Source organism: Mya arenaria, chromosome 16 (assembly GCF_026914265.1).
Source record: "Mya arenaria isolate MELC-2E11 chromosome 16, ASM2691426v1".
NCBI lineage: Eukaryota > Metazoa > Mollusca > Bivalvia > Myida > Myidae > Mya > Mya arenaria.
The window spans coordinates 42541342-42563451 of NC_069137.1; the positions used below are offsets into that span (position 1 = coordinate 42541342).

The 22110-nt window shown below is 34.5% G+C and overlaps 2 protein-coding genes across 2 annotated transcripts in view; both read left to right on the forward strand.

Moving 5' to 3' along the window:
• Window positions 1-16873, forward strand: part of LOC128221667 (uncharacterized) — a 116411-nt gene extending 99538 nt beyond the window's left edge. The window contains exon 5 of the mRNA XM_052930268.1: window positions 16772-16873. Coding sequence (XP_052786228.1) covers window positions 16772-16873 — 102 coding nt within the window. The remainder of the gene's footprint in view (window positions 1-16771) is intronic.
• A 1344-nt stretch (window positions 16874-18217) lies between these two features.
• Window positions 18218-22110, forward strand: part of LOC128221668 (potassium voltage-gated channel subfamily H member 7-like) — a gene marked incomplete at its 5' end in the record, with an annotated part of 36124 nt that continues 32231 nt past the window's right edge. The window contains one exon of the mRNA XM_052930269.1: window positions 18218-18604. Coding sequence (XP_052786229.1) covers window positions 18218-18604 — 387 coding nt within the window. The remainder of the gene's footprint in view (window positions 18605-22110) is intronic.

A 22110-nucleotide genomic window follows, 5' to 3' on the forward strand; every position in this document is an offset into this window, starting at 1 on the left:
TAGAATGGGTCAACCTTAAAAACAGAAAAAATAGAAACAAATGGATTGTCATTGGCCCACTCAAATATGCAAACACCAAATGGTGTGCATGATTTCCTCGTACAAGAAATATCGAACTCGACTAATCTACTATACAAAACCTTGAAAGGATAATGCATTGTTGTTACGAAGTGCAACTGTTTCAGTTTCACAGACGCAATAACTGACTTTTATGTTTCAAAATGTATATTTATTATTGACAAAAGCTTTTAGAGGGAAGGTAAGTTGACTATAACTTGAATTTTAGGACCGCAGTAATTCTGCACTCATTCACTTGGCAGATTTGCCTAAGGGGCATTTTTTTCTGAAGATTTCAGGAAAATTTAACCTATTAATGAAAACGGTTTTAGAGATCAGATTAATTGTAGCGTTTATTTTTTTTTTTCATTTTAAATAACGAAGACTTGGTAAAATATAAAACGATACAAACTATAATGACAAGACAAGACAAATAGCATACTATTTAAGTGTATAGCATTATTCAAATGGGAGAGTTAGTACAAATTACTTACAAAGTGTGTTTAAAGTACAATTAATTGCACTTAAATTGTATTCTAAATATCCCAGACCTGTCATCAATTATATAATAATATGCCCATAAGAGTTGTTGTTTTTTGGCCAGGTGACTCATTAAAGCAATTTGTTCGGTTAGAAATTTTAATGATATTTTTCTGTAGTTTTTCATATAAATATTGAAGTATCCATAAACATTTTTGGTAACTTTGACCAAACCAAAAACTAAATAACAAAATAGTTTGATACTTCTAGTAAACATGTTTTATCGATTCATAAAATTAAGAGAAGAATATACACACTATATAAGCGTGTACTCTTACTCGTCCCGTAGTGATAGATGACCAGTCAATGTCCAGTAATTAGCCTCCACTCTGTGCCGATACATCTCTTTAGCTGCCATACCAATACTCTTTGGCTGTGTCTCGAAACGTTTGTCCAAATGATGATGAATAACCTTACTGTCTAACACCATATTATCATGAACGCTGGACGTTCGATTTTCTGGTTTCTGAATGACCGTAAGTACAAAGACACGTGATCTCGCAATTCAAAGCAGTCCGAATTAATGAGATTAGATTAAAAGTATATATCAAAATGCATAGTGCAAGTGAAAGTAAGAAGATATTATGCATAATCAAATACAATCGGGCATAAAATAGCGCTATGTTTTATTATATAGGAGTGAGCTTGTCGGTCGGTCGGTCGGTCGGTCGGTCTGTCGGTTTTCATGGTTTCCGGACGATAACTCATGATAGGCTTGACAGATTTGAAAAACATTTTGGTACACAGGTGTAACATCAGAAGATATAGGTCAAGTTCGATATTGGGGCTAATGGGGCCAAGGTCAAGGTCACTGTTACTAAAAATAGAAAAACGGTTTCCGGACGATGACTCATGAAAGGCTTGACAGATTTGAACAATTTTTGGTACACAGGTGTAACATCAAAAGATACAGGTCAAGTTCGATATTTGGGCTGGTGGGCCAAGGTCAAGGTCACTTTTACTAAAAATAGAAAAACGGTTTCCGGACGATAACTCCTGAAAGGCTTGACATATTTGAACAATTTTTGGTACACAGGTGTAACATCAGAAGATACATGGCAAGTTCAATATTGGGGCTGGTGGGGCCAAGGTCAAGGTCACTGTTACTAAAAATAGAAAAACGGTTTCCGGACGATAACTCATGAAAGGCTATACAGATTTGAACAATTTTTGGTACACAGGTGTAACATCAGAAGATGCAGTTTGGTACACAGGTGTAACATCAGAAGATACAGGTCAAGTTCGATATTGGGGCTGGTGGGGCCAAGGTCAAGGCCACTGTTACTAAAAATAAAAAACGGTTTCCGGACGATAACTCATGAAAGGCTAGTTTTTTTTGTCAGCAGTGTAACTTCTAAATTACTCAACATATTTAAATAAAACAATACATGCATGATAAAAGAAGATGCAGTGTGCAGTAACCTTGGAGTTATGGCCTCTTTTCAAAGGAATGGTTTGCCATTCCTGTGTCCAGGCGGCATTTGGGGGTATTCGTCACTCCTGTGACAGCTCTAGTTGTGTATCGTTGGCGATTTGGCTATGAACAACTAGGAATCATAAATACTTAATGAGGCAGTTGCATTGGCTCCGCAGAAATGTAAACAGACTCTCATACTAATGTTCTCCTTGGCGAGCAGCAACAAAGGGAGTTTAAAAAGTAACATTAAGCTTAGTTTTTGACAAACGTCATTCAAAAGAATAGAGTACTTTTTAACCCTGTTTAACTCTAATATGTATGATTAAAACAATTTATAGTAAAAACTCGCCATTGATAAGTGCAAATTCATGTAAATTCGGAATGGAAAACAATAAAACACAACCTTTAGATGAGGAAGATGTAAAGTAATACACCATAAAATAACCAATTATTGCGTAGAAGTAGATTTTGGCTCTGATTTCATATTGTAAATCAGACCCTAAATGAGACATTGTCATTTTTAGTTTTATTCCAAGATATCTTCCTCGTTTTTTTTCTTATTTATTGTCAATAATAATGATATACGAGACTCAACAACTTGGCAGTTGAAAGACAATGGATAGCCAATTATCCACAAACATAATCCATTATTCTAGACAAAGGAACAATAAACTGTCTGTTTAGAGACGCTATTTTTATAAATAAATATGTCAATCGGCGTAATTTCGCTAAAGATGTACTGTTGGGTAGATGGGAGACGGTTTCATGATATTTATCTAACAAGGTAGCTTAATATAGCGGCATTTATTAGTTGGCGTCCAGTAGGGCACCGACTGTATATGGTAGTGTCCAAATTATAGCTGTATTTAGGGACCAGGTGATAAATTACAAACGTGATTTTGATATGTTTACGTTGCACGATACAATGTAAAGTACAGTGTGTTATAAAAAAAGAACACTTTAATTGAAAACAAGGTCTTAAATTATAACGCCCCTGAATAGTGTTTTTGGACATGATATTGATTTTAAAAAACATCTCCTCCGAAATGATGAAGGTTGCACTTTTAAACTTGAATGGTTAAATTAGCACTCGAGGGATAATCGGTTCGAACTATTTTAAGATTATGAATACTGGAGGAAAATGAATTTTGAAGACCACTTCACAAGTACAGAATAACTCAAATTATTATTTGATAAGCACTGAAATACGCGTGCATGTTCAACATGAATCATAGCTTAGGCACATTATTATGGTAACAAATTTTGTTCTTTCATGTTCATGCATATTTGCCCACCATTAGGCGCTTTTTAGTCCCACAATGTGTCGGGCATTCTCGACCTTTCGCCACGAAAATGTTAAAACAGGAAATAGTAGTAACCAGTCACTATACAATATGACGCCGGATTGAAAGTATTTTGTGTATTTGCTCTTTTAGAAGGTTTTACCCAAAGGAGTTTCTTTGCAAAATGTTGTAAATTTATTACATTACATTTTTAACCTTATCTAAAAAGAAAGGCTTTATCCACTAAACACGTTCTGAAAGATAGATGTTAAAGTGTCACTCTTATTCAAAATCAATACATACACATGTATAACAAACATTTTTTTACTGATAAGCCTTTAACTACGTACTTATTAATGCATTTATCGAAAATATTAATTACTGATAACAAGATTGTAACTGTGTATTTAATAGCAGAAAGCGTAAGAATATTAAATGTTTAGTGAATGGTATAAGAATAACTGTGGTCCACTATAGTCTCATAAGGTATAAGTACCGTGTTTTATGCTCATGTCTTTCAAATTGAACTTGTATCCCTCATAAGAACTATTGTTTTCGACATGTTTTCATACTTTTGGAATATTAAAACAATATTATTAAGTGTGGCAAATCATATGTTGGAGTAGATCTTTAACCATACAACTGTAAACAGGCATACGCCCCCACCGACCAATTCTTTCCTCCCGAGCCTACACTTATTATGCGTTTTGATGGATATGTGGATTTTTTAGTAATTTCCTTAATAAAACAATTTATTTGAATGAAAATATTAAATTTGACCGTTTGATATTTAAAACTTTCATCAATACTGATATACTCTGATATTGATCATGTGGCTTGGAACAGAATCCTTGTTTTAAAAACAAAAGAGTTATGCCCACTAGCTAATTCTTTAGATGTTAGTTTAAATATAATATTTTTGTTTGACCTTATTTATACAAAATGAAACGCTATGTATCAAAATAAATAAATGCTATGATATCAAGGAATATAAATAATAGTTAAAAAGTTTCCCCGTGCTTTGACTACAGAAGTCTGCTATCAAGGTTTCAAAAAGATGAATAGAAAAAAATCATAGGAAATTGTTGAGGACCACTACAGAAGATGTTAAGTTTTTGTTTGTATCCAATAAAGACCCTTACAGTGCTTATATGTATGACCATAACATTAACTGAAGTTAAATATTGAAAACCAACCGATTTCTGTTAGTTTATATTTGTTTTATTGTTATCATATTACAAAAAAATGAAAACAAATGTAATTGCTAATAAATAACATGTTACAACCTCCAGCCTTATAGCCTTTCAATGAACAAGCAATTGTGAGAAGCAAGAAGGTGATATTTCATAGCAAATTGAATAACGAAGCAATTTCGTCCAAGGTTTCGTCTCAAGTAAGATAAGTGTTTTATAAGGCACATTATCCAAATGTTATTAGCTTTAAATTGAAGAGCATATAATTGCAAACAAGGGAAAACGAAATATTTGGTAGACAAATATCCGCAGACGGTTAAACAGTTTACTAGTAGCGGGACATTTTATAGTCTTGAAAGCTTACTTCTCTATCATTTCATGCTGATTGAGATGTGTATATATATTGTTATATTATTTTCATCGTTGCAAACCTCATATGGCTTATTACGTGAGTTGTTCCAAAAAAGCGCTTTATAATAAGAATTAAAATTTCTGTTGAAAAACTGCTCAACGGTTGTGATAAAGCATATGGAAGTTATACAGTGCACCCATTGTAAGATGTATGTCATGTTTAAATATGAAAAATAGAATATTCTCAAACTCTGCGTCCTCAATATTTGATAACAAGCGTCACGATTTGAGACAGTGGAACGAGTCATACACCACACCTTCCTCCCCTTCTCCCATCTGCAAAGGAAATAAATACATAGCCATCAAATATATGATATTATTTTTATTAATACTTCTTTATAATCACCCTCGTTTAGCTTACCGTTCCAAGGTGGTTACAGCAACATTTATTGATAAAGATATTTCAACGCATAAGTTATCTATAATTGTTGTACTGTGACGTTGTGTGTCTCGTTAATCGTCTGTTAGTCCCTGATTTGTGTGTCTATAACCAGTGATATCTTTAAATGCTTTCGCTATTGGGCTTGTCCCGGAAGTTTTCATTGTATCATTGCAACTGTATTTTTGTATTTTGTAAGGCCTTAAACATGATCGTGGGAGGTATTTGGCTTGTAGGCTTGTACATGTATTTTCAAGTAAAATAATTGTGTTTTTTATTCACTTGAACGTATAGTTATCATTCATTTCGCGCAAATTATGAAGCTCATTTAATCTTCATGTGTTAAGTATTTTGAACAGAAAACAGAACGTCGTTGAAAAATTAAGTTTACGAAATACACACTACCGTTTCCGTTTGGTCAATTATTAAACATACAATTCCTCATGCTGTTCAGAAATTCTTTCCCGCTCCAATTTACGTCCAAAATTTCTATACTAAGTGGCTGTTTCCTTGCAAATATCCTCGTACTTGGTGTTTAAGCTACGCTGCAAACAAAGATATTGAAAGTTACATGTCAATCTAGGGAAATAAATAGTTTATAAAGTATTGTAAATGGGATATACGTTCTTTGTTGCATGATTGATATGTTATTTGATTTTCTTTTTGTCGGAAAGTTGCTCTGCGAGCTAGTGTTGTAATTTATGTATATCCGACGTGAAATAATTTTTCTTGTATCTTGTATCTTGAACACCATATTTAGCTGACTCCATGTCCCAATCATTTGCATACATGGAGTAGATAAAATAATTGGTGTTGATAAATTTTTCACTTTTACCAGGAATCAATTCTGACCAAAAATCCTTTGTCAAAAATGTTCAATGGAATCTGGCTCTTATTACATGACAACAATCCTAAATTAAGTGGCTGTTTTCCTGTAAATACCCTTGTGAATTGTTATAGATGATACTGCAGTAGGGACAATCAGAACTACTGTGACTTCCATGTCAACTCATAGATGACTGAGCTTTTCTCTGGTGATGATGTCGACATATGTGAAACTTCATAACAATAGTCACACATTGGAGGAACAAAGTTGATGCCCATTTATCTTAAGAATGGATATTCGATGGTGTCTTCCTAAAAATGCAACTGTTGGAAGAAAACCGTTCAATATATTCAAAGAAAATTGGAACACTTGTTCCCGGAAACAATGCACTTATGTTAAGCAAGGCGCATAACTCTTGCTTCAATAATTATTCAGTTTTGAAATTATCCGACAGAAGAACAGATGGCGTTTACTCCGCGATGCTCATTAGTTTACTCTTGTTATGTGGAAAGGTTTAAGAGATTGTCATTTATTACCAAGATTCACTTCTACATAATTCAGTGTGGCAGAGAATATTAAATGTTTGTTTTTGTTTTCGGGATAAAAACGATATTTCGTTATCGCTTAGAAAGGTATTTAGTATGTGCTTGTATCTCGTATATGTTAGATCAATAGTAATCAATATGTATTTCGAAGCTCGCTACTGCATGAACTTTGCATACAAAGTTAGAAACTCAATCTTATAAGATAACTATTCAACTATTTATTTGAAATAAAAATAAAATCATGCAGTCTAAAACTATCAAAAGTTTTCACAACCAACTATTAAAATCAAATATCGTACTGCCCGATATTTAAATCAAAATATTATTACACTGAAGAAATGTTCAAAGAAATTTGGATTCTTATATTTTCGTTCTTCAAAATTAATACAAAGTGATAACATACCATTTTCTATTATGCCTATAACGGACAATAAGACAACATGTTGTATGCGGATGTAACCTAGCCTTGTGTGCACTGGCGTTTAACGTCAAAGCGGGGTTGAATTAAAAAACAAAATATCGCCTGTGTGTTGCCAAGCCGCTAGGGCGTCCGCGAGAGGTCGATATTTCGAGCCTTACTAGAGGCTAGTTCTATAAACAGCTAGTTAGATGATGGTGTAGCGGTAGCCCTTCTGACAGACGGCCGATATCGTGAGTAAAGATTTTCATCGATCAAGGTGTCTCATAAGACCAGTGGAATGACCCTAGTCCAGGGAATGGCACTTCATTGGCTCTATATTAAACAAAAGCTTCACTTTAACATGTTAACACTATGTTAGACACACAGTTGGCTTTTTGATAAACGTCGACAGAAGAAAGTGCATGAATCTATATAACGGTGTATGAACATTATTGAACGGTCGTAACTCATCAATCATGATTGTCATTTGATATAAAAGAGTCGATTTACTTCCTTCTATTTGCTGCAAACAATTTAGCAGCTTGATTGTATTGATAATATTCTGGAGCTGGGCCCACGATTGTATTGATAATATTCTGGAGCTGGGCCCACGATTGTATTGATAATATTCTGGAGCTGGGCCCTGGATTGTATTGATAATATTCTGGAGCTGGGCCCACGATGGTATTAATAATATTCTGGAGCTGGGCCCACTTTCACTAACGACTTCATCCTCGATTCCTAGTTTGGAAAGTGTAACATGGTATATATTTTTTGTCAATTTCCCTTTACATATAATATGTCGGTTGTTATAACATTTGTTATTTGAAACACTTGTATCGATTGTTAGCATTACTGTTTTTGGATTGACAGTTTTTAAATATCATTGAGGTCTTCAGTCTTAAACTCTAGCGACAGACGTTAGCGAATATGGGCGCATATGTACAGTCCCTGTGCATACAACTAAACCAAATAACCCCGTTGTTAAGAGCTTGTCCGTTATTCTAGATGCCAAATTCAGTTTTATTTTCCATTTGATAGACCCAATTATAGTCTGTAATGTTTCGAAATGTCTTAATATTATTGCTGAAAGCTTTTAAGGCAAAGCTTAATTGAATGTTATTGCGGAGAAAAAAACTTCTCCTACACTCTGTGACTTCGCACCAGGAATACATTCTTTAGGCTTTTTGGCGAACCATGTGATGTTAAATAAATGTTAAGCATCGCCATACTTGGAAAAGGTTATTATGGTGCTGTGTTTATAACATATTTTTAATATGTGAAGACCAAATTATTTTTCTCATTTTTATATTCATTGTCTGCATACAAAGCCTATCTACATAACAAATACGAGCATACAAAACCCATTTGAATGATAATGTGAATCAGATACGTTAAACATAAAATGGTTATATTTAAATAGAGGCCATCGAATATAGAATGCCACATTGTGCAGAGGATGCAGCTTTCGGGATATGATTAATCTCATGAGATAGTTAATCCCCCATTAGACTCGTGTTTTTGTTAACTCTCGTCTCACTGACTGTTCCAAAGCGGTATCCCATCGTTTATCGATACAGTTATTAGATGCTGCTTCGGTCTGTTTGTGGTGTTTGTGCTGATAAATATTGTGTATATTCGTTTGTCTCTCTAGTTCATTGTCGTTCCTGGTCCTTGCCTTGTGCCTTTTAACAGGATTCATAATTAAAGTGTTTACGACTTGGCATTTCCATGTCGTTGTCTTTCTGTTAAAGATTGGGGGACCAACAAGTTGCAAAAAAGTCAAAGCTGTGTAATGGCATCGAACCGCTTGGTGAAACGGTATTATTCATAAGTAATTAATATAGATTACCTCCTTCATAACATGCAGTGGAACCCTTGTCGCTTTTTGAATTGCGTGCGCATTCCAACCTTGGTAAACGAAAGGTAACCAGCTACCTTTTTCTCCAATAAAAAAATAAAGAAGAATATGATTTGTTTGTTTTTGTATGTTTGTAAAGACAAATATGACATTGAATGTAAATGTAGAATTGTTAACTAAAAGAAAACAATTTAAACAAACGTTCTTGTTACTTTTACCGATTCTTTTATTCGTGCCAAGACTTAAAAGGGATTTTATAAACCACAAATTTTGTCTGGAAGGTGACATTTCTATATATCTTTTAGGAAGATTCGGAAACGCTTTGTCGAGACAAATTTATGATCACAAAATGTGATTTATTTGCCGCCTATGCAAGTTATTTGTACGAAAAGACGTTGTCGAGATTTCCTTTGTAAAACTATCTATTTCCATATAAATTATACCTCAGGGTAAACTATGTTCTACTGACGTTTAATTTGTGATCTTAAAACGAGACGTTGACACGACAAGAAAATGTTGCTATTTCCTTTAGCTGTATAAATCTGTTGCTTACTGGTGGCAGAGTGATATTAAGTGTTTAACCGACAGCGTAACACGTGTTTCAATTTCTTCATGAATATGTTAGAGTCTACTATTGGCGATCTACAGAAAATAGGGCAGGCGTATCTCGTCAAAATGGGACACTTACCTATTTGGTGTTTGTTGGTGCACTCCTCAAAATAAGCCTTAGTAAGGACAATTTGAAAAATCCACGTCCATTGTCATTTGGCCCACACAAAAATGCAAACACTACGTATATGATACCTTTACCTACAGACGCTAGATGAATAAGAAAGCCTTGGTTAAAATCTGACTAAAAAACACTATTTTTTCGTCAGCAATTAATGAACAGAAAATGTGGAAAACCCTCGATTGTCATTATGCAACACCAAATGGATATATTTGTTTATATTCGTTAGAGATTGTGTTCTTTGTCGATTTAATGTTGAATATGTTTAATGATAAATTACATTTTTAGGTAATGCATTGACATACCATTGCAAGTATATACCATTTAACTACTTAAATAACGCTCGTCCTAAACACTTAATAGAAACAAACCGGTCAATGAGGTTTTATAAACATTTCCATTTCACGTGGAATACAAGTAACATTATCAGACTTATGCTATTAAAAGTCAAACTTGTACAGTACCAATCAAATGATTATATATTTTGAAGGATATGAGTAAACACCGATACATATAACGTTTAAATAATACTTGCTTTATTTCCTTATTGTAAAAAGGCTACGGTTTATGGCTCTTAGATCTTAGATTAGCCTCCAAATGACACATTGTCATCTTATTTTTATCACAAGATTTCTGACTGCTTCTTTCTCTTATTTATTGTCAGTAATGATGATGTATGAGTCTCAACTACTTGACAGCTGGAAGACAGTTGATAGTTAATGATCCTCATAAATATCTGATATTCCAGGCTAAGAAACGGTGTACAATCATCTTAGAATCGTTTTATGTATACATAGTATGGTCATTCCACGATATCGTTGGATATACTGAAGAAGGGACTAAATCTCTATACCTATAACCTATTGTTCTTGAAATAACAATTTTACAATGGCACTGAGACAATGAGTCTCAAACTCCAGCGTAGAACGATAGTGAGGCACAGATGCAACTGTACACAGAACAAAACAGAATAACCCCGTTGTTAAGAGCTAGTTCATTATTCTAGGTACCAAAATCAGTTTTATGTTACATTTAATATACCCAATAATAGTCTGTAATGTTTCGAAATGTCTTAAAATTATTGCTGAAAGCTTTTACGGCAAAGCTAAATTCAATGTTATTGCGGAGAAAAAAAGTACTCCTACACTCTGCTGCTTCGCCTTTTGGCGAAATATGTGACGTTGAAGAACGATAAACATCGCCATACTTGGAAATGGTTGTGTACATTTTAGAGCGTAACCAGTCAAACTGGACTTTTACCTAAATGGTGTGTTTGTGCATTCGGCAGAATGAAAAATTCATGATTGTCATTGGCCTACACAAGTATATAAGCCAACCTATAGACTTCCTTATATAGTTGACACTACTTTAACAATGAAGCCTTGGTGGGAAATACGTTATAAAACTAGTTTTGCAGTATTCATCAGAATCTATATACGTAGAATCTATGAAAAGAATTGTTTTAAAAATTGTAATTGGCCCAAACACCAATCACATACAACTTTTCAATACTGACAATGGACAATGAAGGAAAAATTATCATAAATCGGGGTATGAACGAAGTTGAGCTGTTTAAAGTGAGTGCAGTTCGAGTCCTCGCCGGTATGGTTAAGGCGTCCACCAACGGGGCGGGAGGTTGTGGGTTCGATCCCTGGCCGCGTCATACCGAAAGGCGTTGAAAGTTGGTACAAGTAGCACCCTTGCCTGGCGCTCGGCATTTAAAGGGTGCTGCATGAAAAAGTGGTGTACTCAGTTCTGGTTCAACCCAGGAATGTTGTATCTCGTGTATCGATGCTTTACAGTGAGCACGTTAAAGAACTATCAGGTCCGTTTGAAAAAGCTAAGGTTTCGCACTTGGATCTCTTGTATCTCGATCTGATTCCTTAAGTTTTCCAATGTCGAGATAAGACTGCGAATTGATGTCACGTCTATCTCATGTCACTTTAAACAAAATTTAAGTAGAAATGGAGTTAAGGCAGGGGCAAAGCCATAATGCAGCCATTGGGCGCGGTCAGACCATAAATAAACTAAGATAAACAAATCAACGCCGGTAAAATCAAGATCAAGAAGATCATAGACATCCGACGCCTTTACAACTAGGCAACAAGGTTTTATAGAATCGAGAAGGATAGTTTGACCTTAAACAATAAATTTGATAACATTACTGGATAATGTCAATCAACCAATCACGCATTAACGTAATCGAAATCGTTAGATACGCAATTGAAAGTTGTGGTCTTCAACGACGATTTTAGAGCAAATATCAACGTCTGCTGCAGAGTTTCAGCTGTCAGTTTCTCAGTTTAACACTCATTACTATGTGCTAAACATGTTTTTGTAAGGGCATTTTACAAACCCCAAATAATTAATAATAATAATTACGTTGAAATAGTTCTTGCTTTATTACCTTTTTGTAAAAAAGGCTATAGTTTATAGCTCTGTTTTCATATTGTAAATAAGACTCCAAATGACGCATAATCATCTTTATTTCTTTCCAAAGATTTCTTACTGAATATTTGTCTTATTTATTGTCAATAATGATGATGTATGAGTCTCAACTACTTGACAGATGGAAGACAGTGGCTAGTGAGCCACATAAAAATTCAATATTCATGGCATAGAAATGGAATACTGACAGCTAAGAATCGTTTCTTTTTGTATAAATAAAATGGTCATTACGCGATAACGTTTGATATACTGAAGATTGCACAAAACATATGTACCTAAAAGAAATTGTTTAAAAAGGGCTCATACAGCCAAGCTACACAATGGTTTTGTGCTTGCTCTTTGGTAGTTAACGCGTCTATGTAAAATTCATCCATGGATCCTGTAATAATAAAGCAGTTTCAAATCATCATTAAACTAAGCTTACATTGTTACATAAAGATTCGCTACCCTCTGTGTATCCCAATGTCATGATATTTTGCTCCCTTTTTGGCGGATACCATCCCTATCCATGAAATTTGCCTTTTTATTCGTGTAAATACAAAAGGCAATGTCAAAATAAGAACCAAACTGTGGTATATTTTTATATTGCGACTCAAATACCACAGGGCGTTAGTGATAGTGGACGCATATGATACGCCATTATATATAGAATTCATCCGAGATGTACAGCCAATGTCCATAGAATTAGACCGAGTGACTCCATTGTTAAGAGCTTGCGCGATATTTAAGATGTTAAGGTCAGTTTTAATTTCCATTTTATAGACGCAATAATTGTCTGTAATGTTTTGAAATGTCTTTATATTATTGCTGAAAGCTTTTAGGGCAAAGCTAACTTGAATATTATTATGGAGGAAAGTACTACTGCTACACTCTGCGGTTTCGCATTAGGAAAATTTTTACTAGGCTTTTTGGCGAACCATGTGATAGTGAAAAAGGTTTAAAATTCTTAGATAGTAGTTACACTTAGAAAAGGTTATAAAAGTTTACGAAAAGTAACCAGCTACCTTTTCAACGTTTATTTCCGATTAATATATTACAAAGTAGGATCTGAATTTGTTTTACTGTTATATATGTGTAAAGGAAATTGTACCACTGGGCGTAAATGTGGAATTATCAATTAATATCAATTTAAAGAAAAACATTTTAAATAGTTAAACCGCTGAAAGGATCTTGTTACTTTTACAGATTCTATTTGTCGTACGAAGACTTAAAAGCGATTTTTTCAAATCACTACATTTTTTATCTGAAAGTAGACATTCCTGGCCATTCATTAGGGAGATTCGGAAACGATTTGTCGAGACGTAGCAATAATCACAAAGTGTAATTTATTTGCCGCCTATGCGAGACATTTGTAGCTTGTAGCAAAAAAAAAACGTTGTCGAGATTTCTTTAGGAAATATCTATCTCCATTTAAACAGTACCCAAGGGTAAACTATGTACTCCTGGCGTTTAACTTGCGGTGTTAAAACGAGACATTTGCACGACAAGACAATATTGCTATTTCCTTTGGCGGAATAAATCTGTTGCTAATTAATATCCAAGTGATATAAGGTGTTTAACCGAAAGCGTTACATTTGTTTCTATATCCCCCATGAATACGTTAGATTTTAATCGATCTACGTAAAGAACATTTCATAAATACTCGATTGTAATCGGCCAGTTCAATGGCATCAAACAGCATGATGAAACGTACACCAGTTATTAATATAAATTACATTCTTTATAACATTTAATGTAGTACTTGTCGCTTTTCTGAATAGCGTCAGCATTCCAACCTTATTAAACAACAAGTAGCCAGCTACATTTTTCAAAGGTTATCTCCGATTGTTATATTGTGAAGTAGAATCTGAATTTGGTTTACTTTTTTGATTTGTAAAGACCAATATACCACTGGGTGTAAAGATGGCATTTCCAATTAAAAGAAAAGCTTTTAAATATTTTAAACGCTGAAATGATTTAGGGGTTTTTTACATATTTTATTTATTTGTTAAGACCAAAAAGCGTTATTTCAAAACACTACATTTTTTGTCTGAAAGTAGACATTTATTAGGAAGATTCGAGAACGATTTCTGTAGACGTATTAATGATCACAAATTATGATTTATTTGCCGCCTTTCCGAGACAATTTGTACGGAAAAAAAATATTGTCGATATTTTTTCTGGAAATATATCTATTTCCATACAAACATTACCTGAGGGATAACTTTGTACTTATGGCGTTTAACTTGCGGTGTTAGAACGAGACATTGAAAGGATACGACACGACACTTTTGCTATTTCCATTGGCGGTATAAATTTGTTGCTAACTGGTAACAGAGTGATTTTAAGTTTTTTAACCGACAGCGTTATATGTGTTTCTGTATCCTCATGAATAAGGTAGGAGTTCAATTTTGGCGATCTACATGAAATGGAGCAGGCTTGTCTCATCACATTGGACTTTTACTTATTTGGTTTTGTTGGTGCATTCGGCAGAATTGATCTACCTTAAAAGAAATCTACGATTGTGATTGGCCCACACATAAATACAAACACCAAGTATACGCTACCTTTTATAAATGACATTAGTTAAACAAGAAAGCCTTGGTGAGAACAAACACCATGCAATATACAAATATAAACCATGAAACTATCGTAAAACTTCGTCAGAATCGATCTTCGTAAACATTAATAAACATAACATTTGGAAAATTATCGGTTGTCATTGGCCCACACATATGTCTTCGTAATATGTTTTGTTAGAGATTGTGTTCCGTTGTCGCTTTAATTTGTTCAAAAGTAAACTACATTTTCTAAGTAATACTTAATTCAGACTTACCTTTGCAAGTCATTACCAGCGAAGTATTTGAATAACGCACTACGTGAACCCTCCATAGCTTTAAAACGTGTAACACGTCAAAGGAACAACCCGGCCATTATGGTAACATAAACACTACCATTTCATGAGGTAAACAAGTAAAATTATCCGGTCGATGCTATCAAAAGTCAAACTTGTAAAATACTATCATATGGTTGTTAATATCGAAAGATATGAGTAAACCATTAACATATTAAGTTTAAATAGTTCTTGCTTTATTTCCCTAATGTAAAAATGGCCATAGTTCATGGATCTTAGTTCGTATAGTAAATAAGACTCGAAATGACGTATTGTCATTGTTATTATTAGCCCAACAAAGTTTTACTGATTGACAGCTGTAAGACAGTTAATAATCAACGGTCCGCATAAAAATCCAATATTCCAGACATAGGGACGGTGTACTGTCTGCTTAGAATCTTTTTTTCTGTGAAAAATGTCATATTGCGATATTGTTGGATATGCTGAAGGAGGAACTGAATCTCATTACTTATAATGAAATGTTCAAAGAGGGGACATTCTGCCAAGCTATAAATTTAAACTTATTTATTTTACAACGATTGTGAAACAAGTCATTACAACGTATTAATCACTCACGTTGGCACGATGTTACGTGAGAGTGTGGTCTTGTGTTGTGGGGGCAACCAGAGTACCCGGAGAAAACCCACTTCCCCAGCTTGGTGACCGGAAACCAAACTCACATGCGCCGAGGCCGGGAATCGAACCCGTGTCACCTAGGTGAGAAGCGAGTGCTCTTACTACTGCACTAATTGGACAACAATTAAAGGCTTACCTAGCTATTAAAGGCGCACAATATAAGTTGATGCAAGAACACAACTTTTCTATTTTAATGCCTTATCGTATTTCACTGTTTTGATTTTTGTGATCGAAAGAAAAAAAAATGATTGATTCAGGTACAGATAAGAGTGTATTAGCGATGTTTTGATTGATTGGGGTATTCGTGGCCAGGTAGCTATTAATAAAAAATAAAGGCTTAATATTTTAATCTGAAGCTAAATTTTATGCTTTTTTTGTCTTTATCATTAAAGTCAAATGATTTGAACATAATCATAAAATTACGAAAAGAATGCTTTTTATCAACCTATATTGTGTCTTTACGTTCCTTTCTATCGTATTAATTCGGTTAGGTTGCCTAAGTCAGATGTCAGAATATAGTCAAAAGGTGCAAATGCATGACAAAGGGGGAAGATAGAGAAACGATGCTTTCATGGGTAGGCCATGTCTTTGTGATTTGAGCAAGAATCCAAAGGTTGTATTGAATATTCAACTTAAGTTAATATTGTTGTCAAACATCATGACTTCATTGGTTGGCTAGTTATAAATAACAAGTCATCCGATTAGCTACATTGTTCTTTGATCCAATAAACCAATTAATATCAATATTGAATGCCTGCGCAATACCTTATTTAAGAGAGAAGAATCCGAATACTACTTGACTAAAGAACAACAAAATGAATCGTATCCATGGAAAAAGTAGCATATTCTAATATCAATATTCTTAAATATTGTGTAAATTTCACAAGGAAGAATCCTAAGAGTAATCTACCATAGAGCAAGCCCAAATCACTGCTTTGGATTACACATAGCGCAGAAGGACTATATAACCATGCAAACTTAGTTTAAGTCTGAGTTGAAACTGTTTTGTACAACAGGAATCCAAGGGTGAATTTCACACAGAAGATTTGGAAGCGTTATCGACCAAAAAGGGTAAGCCCAAAACCTTGGTGTTGAAATAAACAGCGCGAAGCAGAACTGAATTATCATGCAAGTTTAGTTTAAATCAGATTTGACACTGTTTTGTCATTACAGGAATACAAGGGTGTATTTCACACCGAAGATTCGGAAGAGTTATCTTCCATAGAGCAAGCCCAAAACCTTGGTGTTAAAATACACAGCGAGAAGCAGAACTAAATTACCATGCAAGCTTAGTTCAATTCTGATTTGACACGGTCTTGTCATTACAGGAATCCAAGGGTGAATTTCACACAGAAGATGAAGAATAGTTATTTACCGCATAGCTACCCGTAAACCTTGATGTTGAAATACAGAGCGCGCAGCCGAATTTGAATATCTTGCAAGCTTAGTTTAATTCTGATTTGACACCGTTTTGTCATTACAGGAATCCAAGGGCGAATTTCACACAGAAGAATCGGAAGAGTTATCGACCATAGAGCAAGCCCAGGATCATGGTGTTGGAATACAGAGGGCGCAGCCCGATTTTGTCATTCTACACTACAGGTATGCTTGCCTTTTGGATTGTATCAGTAAATAATGTTTTTCATTGGGTCGATTGTTTCTTAATTATTTTAAACTTTAAAACAGTGTTCACACCACAGTTGGTAGTTTTAATAGGTGCAATATTCACAGTGTGCTCATATGAGTAAAGGTGAACCTGTTGTCTCATCTTTAAAAAAGATAATAAGCAGATCACAAGTGTGACCATGTAATTTACAAATTTATAAAGATCAGAAAGTTAACAACAATTATGTTAACAACGTTGTTAATTTTAACAAAGTTCAGATAAATCGGCAAATTGTGTTTACGCGTCGTATTCTATACACGATAAAACGAAGATATACATTTTATGGCCACCTTTTTTCGCAGATATTTGTTTACCGTGTTGCCTATGTTTTTGATAATACAAGTTCACTTGTTCAATATTTAATAACAGTCTGTCCCTTTCCTTGATATAATAAATGTAAAGCTACACAGTGATCAGCTGCTTTATTTATTATGTGCATTTTCACAGTCTTTAAAATATCCGCATCACGTTTTTTCCCATTAATAATATAATCACGGATTTGTTATCCATATTTAGTCCATATTAAATAAATGTTTACACTTTACCAAACAACATAAAAAATTGTAATCGTACTAGACAGCATCCAACGACTTATCATGGGCGGCTGAAGAAACATGATGACATAAAAAACATATTACCTTCTTTTAGCCGTCTGGGCCTCTTAGTCCTGTATACCGCTGAATTTACGCCATACCAAACCGTCTTTCGACAAAACGGCGAAGAGACCTTCCAACGACTTAACAAGAACGCTTCTTCTTACATGATGTCATATAACGATGTATTAACTTCTATTTCAGTCCATTCAAAGCCGTCTGGGACTGGGTTATACTTATATTAGTCCTCTACACAGCTGTATTCACGCCGTACCAAACCGCCTTTCTACAAAACGGCGAAGAGACCTTCCAACGACTTAACAAGGACGCTTCTTCTTACATGATGTCATATAACGATGTATAACCTTCTATTTCAGTCCATTCAAAGCCGTCTGGGACTGGGTTATACTTATATTAGTCCTCTACACAGCTGTATTCACGCCGTACCAAACCGCCTTTCTTCTAAACGAAGAAGAGACCGTCCAACGACTTAACAAGAACGCCGCAACTCGAACCCAATCCTCGGACGCCACAAAAGCCAACCCGATTGTCATCATAGACCTCATAGTGGATCTAATGTTTATTGTGGATATATTAATAAACTTCCGGACTTCTTATCTACACAATGGGGAAGTTGTGATGGACCAAAAAAAGATTGCTGTGAACTATGTGAAGGGATGGTTCCTCATTGATTGCTTTGCGGCAATTCCATTTGACCTGCTGTTGTTTGGGAGTGGAACCAGCGACGTGAGTACCGTTAAATATTTACATTTGCACTTGACAATCTGTACGATAAAATGGTCGTTCATTTTGCTTGAACTGGTCGAGACTTCGTGACGTCTGTGGGCGGAGATTTGCAAAAATCAACGATTTGATTGGACGCTAGTGAATCATCGCGCGTAGAAATCTTGCTAAGATCTACTTTATTTCTAAATATAGCAACGCACATGAAGTGTCGTTTAATGCCGGTTTAATTACATGTTTTCTTTTATGCTAATTCACCTGGGTTATGCTAATATAAACACAAACTAAAATATATTATATATAATGTAAATAAAAGGGTTTCTTTTACCTAGCGAGCCTCAGGGATTTGCAAACTAACGGCCGAACGTTCATACTACATAAACGAACGAAAAGAAGAATCAATCCTTCAATAATCAATAGGCAGATTGTTCAGGACTTTGTTAAAGTTAACTTTTAAACGTGAAATGTTTGATGGTGTGCTAGAACAGCTGGTGCATTTGCCTAAAATCCTGTTAGAAATACTGCAGATCACAATTGCATCCATTAAAGCTCTAGAGTTGTTACGCTTTGAAATTTGACAACGATGGCGTTAACAAAGAAATAATAAGGAATTTAATACTTTCGGGAAATTTGGGCCTGGTATTCAGAAACCATCTTAAGTCATATCCGAACTTAAGTCAATGTCCTCATTTGTCAAGTCATATAAGAACATAGCATTTTTAAGTACAGTATTTTTTGTTGACCTTTTTAAACAATACATTCATCTACAAAAACACTTTTTTGCAGAATTGAAATTAACATTATTTATAAAAATTAAGAAATCGAAATAGTTAGGCAATGACTTTATTTTTTGTCTTGGAATCAGCGAATTTTGCCGTCAATATATTGACACCAGTGATACAAGACTGCTGACAAAATATCAGACCGCAGTTTCTCATATTGAAGTTCAAAAAATAATGCTTTATTGCTAAAAGCGTTTATAAGGCTCTATGCAAAATGAAATTTCGGCAGTTTTCCAAGATGATCTGTTCTATTGTGAGTTTTCTTTTTTTGCTGAATGTGCAGGCATTCATGCCAAAATCAGCTGATTCTGAGATTTTAAAAAAATGAAAAAAAAAAAAACTGTCAATCTGTGAGAGTGCAGATTTTGGATGCTTTATTATACGGCCCAGGCATCCATATTACACATAACTGTAAATCAGATATATATTAAGCAAGTCATTATTTCCAAATAGCCTATTCACAGTCGGTGTTTGGTATGGTATGGCAATCGAATGCTCGGCTATTAATTTCCTGAGAAATCTTAAATACGTCCGAAGTTTTATGGGTTTTAATTTCCTGAGTTGGATTACGCTGACGCCTAAACATACAACGTCTCTGTGAGATGACCTATCGGGAGACAGAATCATGCCTGCTAAACGCCAGTTCCACCATTTCTCGAAAATTAGCTGTGGGTACTTTCTTGTTGCAGCTGTGTCTTTTGTGTAGTTGTATTCATGTTTGTACAACTCAAAGATGCACGCTTACTCCCAAATAAGATTTACCACACCAATTAGAACAATTGTTTAATTTACTAAAAAGGATGAATAAATGACGTAGCCAATGGTTTTTATGAAGAATTCCTAGTTTAATGTGAATGAAAACTGCAGAAAACATGGTATTTCTACCTTTTGAGACGATAGAAGACCATGGTAAGTCTTGGTAGCACCACAGTTAATATTTTAGCACTCACCAATCATTGAATATTCGTGCGTTTTCAGCCATTAAGTACACGATTACAATCTTGTTATTAGAAATTATTATTTTTCATAAATTAATTATTTAGTAAGTAGTTAAATGTTTATCACTCAAAATTTCAGTTTGTTATATATATGTATGTATTGATTTTGAATAAGAGTATCACTCTATTTTTTATCTGATATGGGGTTTTTTTATCAAATGGGCATATTAAAAAAATCGAAGAGTGTGGTACCGTGTAAAAAAATCGCTAGAAATTGGCTACATTTTTCTCAATAATGTGAACTGAATATTTCGAAGTTGTGCCAGGAGCTTTCTGCCGACTCGGATTTGTAAGTATTTAAGATCTGCTAGGATTTTAACTTCACTTTGATGCACAGAGAGATATTTATATGTTTTGGCGTTGTTCCCCTAGTGATTGCGCTGTGGAATTGTGATGGCGTTGTCCAGCATAATCGCGCTGTAGGCCGATATGATTGAGGAGTTGGTGGAGCTAGCGTTTAGTAGACGTGTTATTCTGTAAAACATTTTAATTTCCTGATACTGCGGGTTGCTTGACAGCAAACACAATATTCGAAATAAGGCTAGGCAAACATCCGACAGTGAGTTTTATCAAGAAATTAACTTCCGTTTTGGGGCTGTTTCACCTAGCAAACATACCTCTATCCTCAAGATCCCAATAAAAAGCAACAACAAACATACACACGCACACAAGAACTGCGGCAAGACTACACACTATTGGTCCAAAAACAATCAAAATTAAAGAAGGATATGATCAAAGACACAGTCAAAGAGCTTATCCAATAACGAATTAAATTGAAACTTAAAATGGTGTAAAAAGTATATTTATTGAGTTGAATAAGTTCTACTTCTTTTATTTAACATGATTTGACTTTCCCCAGAAATGGGCATGTCGCGATTTTTTTTTCCAATCAAAAAGAAAGAGTCATTTTGAACTTTTACAAGAAAAATCACCATGGCCAGCTCCAAGGTGATTTAGTTTTATTTGAACAAGCTAACAAGTTTTTCACGGAGAATGGAATGAATATATACTTTTATATTAAGAATGTTCACGTCATTTAACGTTCGAAATTTTATGTTAATGGATGAAATCGTTACGAAAAAATGAAATGTTCGGCAATTTTCCAAGCAAATAAGATCTGTTCTATAGTGAGTTATCTTATATGACTGAATTTAAGTCATTGAATTGAATTGCTGAAATCAGCTGATTCTGAGACGGAAATTAAAACAAATGTCAAAACTGTCAATCTGCAAGAGTGTAGCTTTAATATATGTTAATTCAGACACTTGTACTCATCAATGGAATAACGACAAACGTCATTGATGTAATCTAACACGAAAATAGAAAAACAAGCAAACCACTAGAGATTCCTGGCAGAATATTTCAGCCATTCTGCAGAAAGTACAAACCATACAAACGGTTTCTATCTAGTACGTACGCCTAACAAAAGATTGTTTGTTTCGGGTAACCCGACCCTACCTTATGACCGACCCGAGTATTTAAAAAAACTGTCCTCCCACCATAAACACAATTTTGTTTAAACATTAACTATCATTAATTTGTGACAGAGAATAAAACTTCATAACACCAGCAATGTATGAGTGACATTTGCAATAAACAGTGTTATTTGCAAGGAAATAATCTTGACAAAGTATATTTGGTGGAAAACATCCCTGCCTACCCTAATAATTTTGGGGATATTACCTTAACAAATAAAATAATTAAGGCCTTAGTCTTGAAAACATACAAA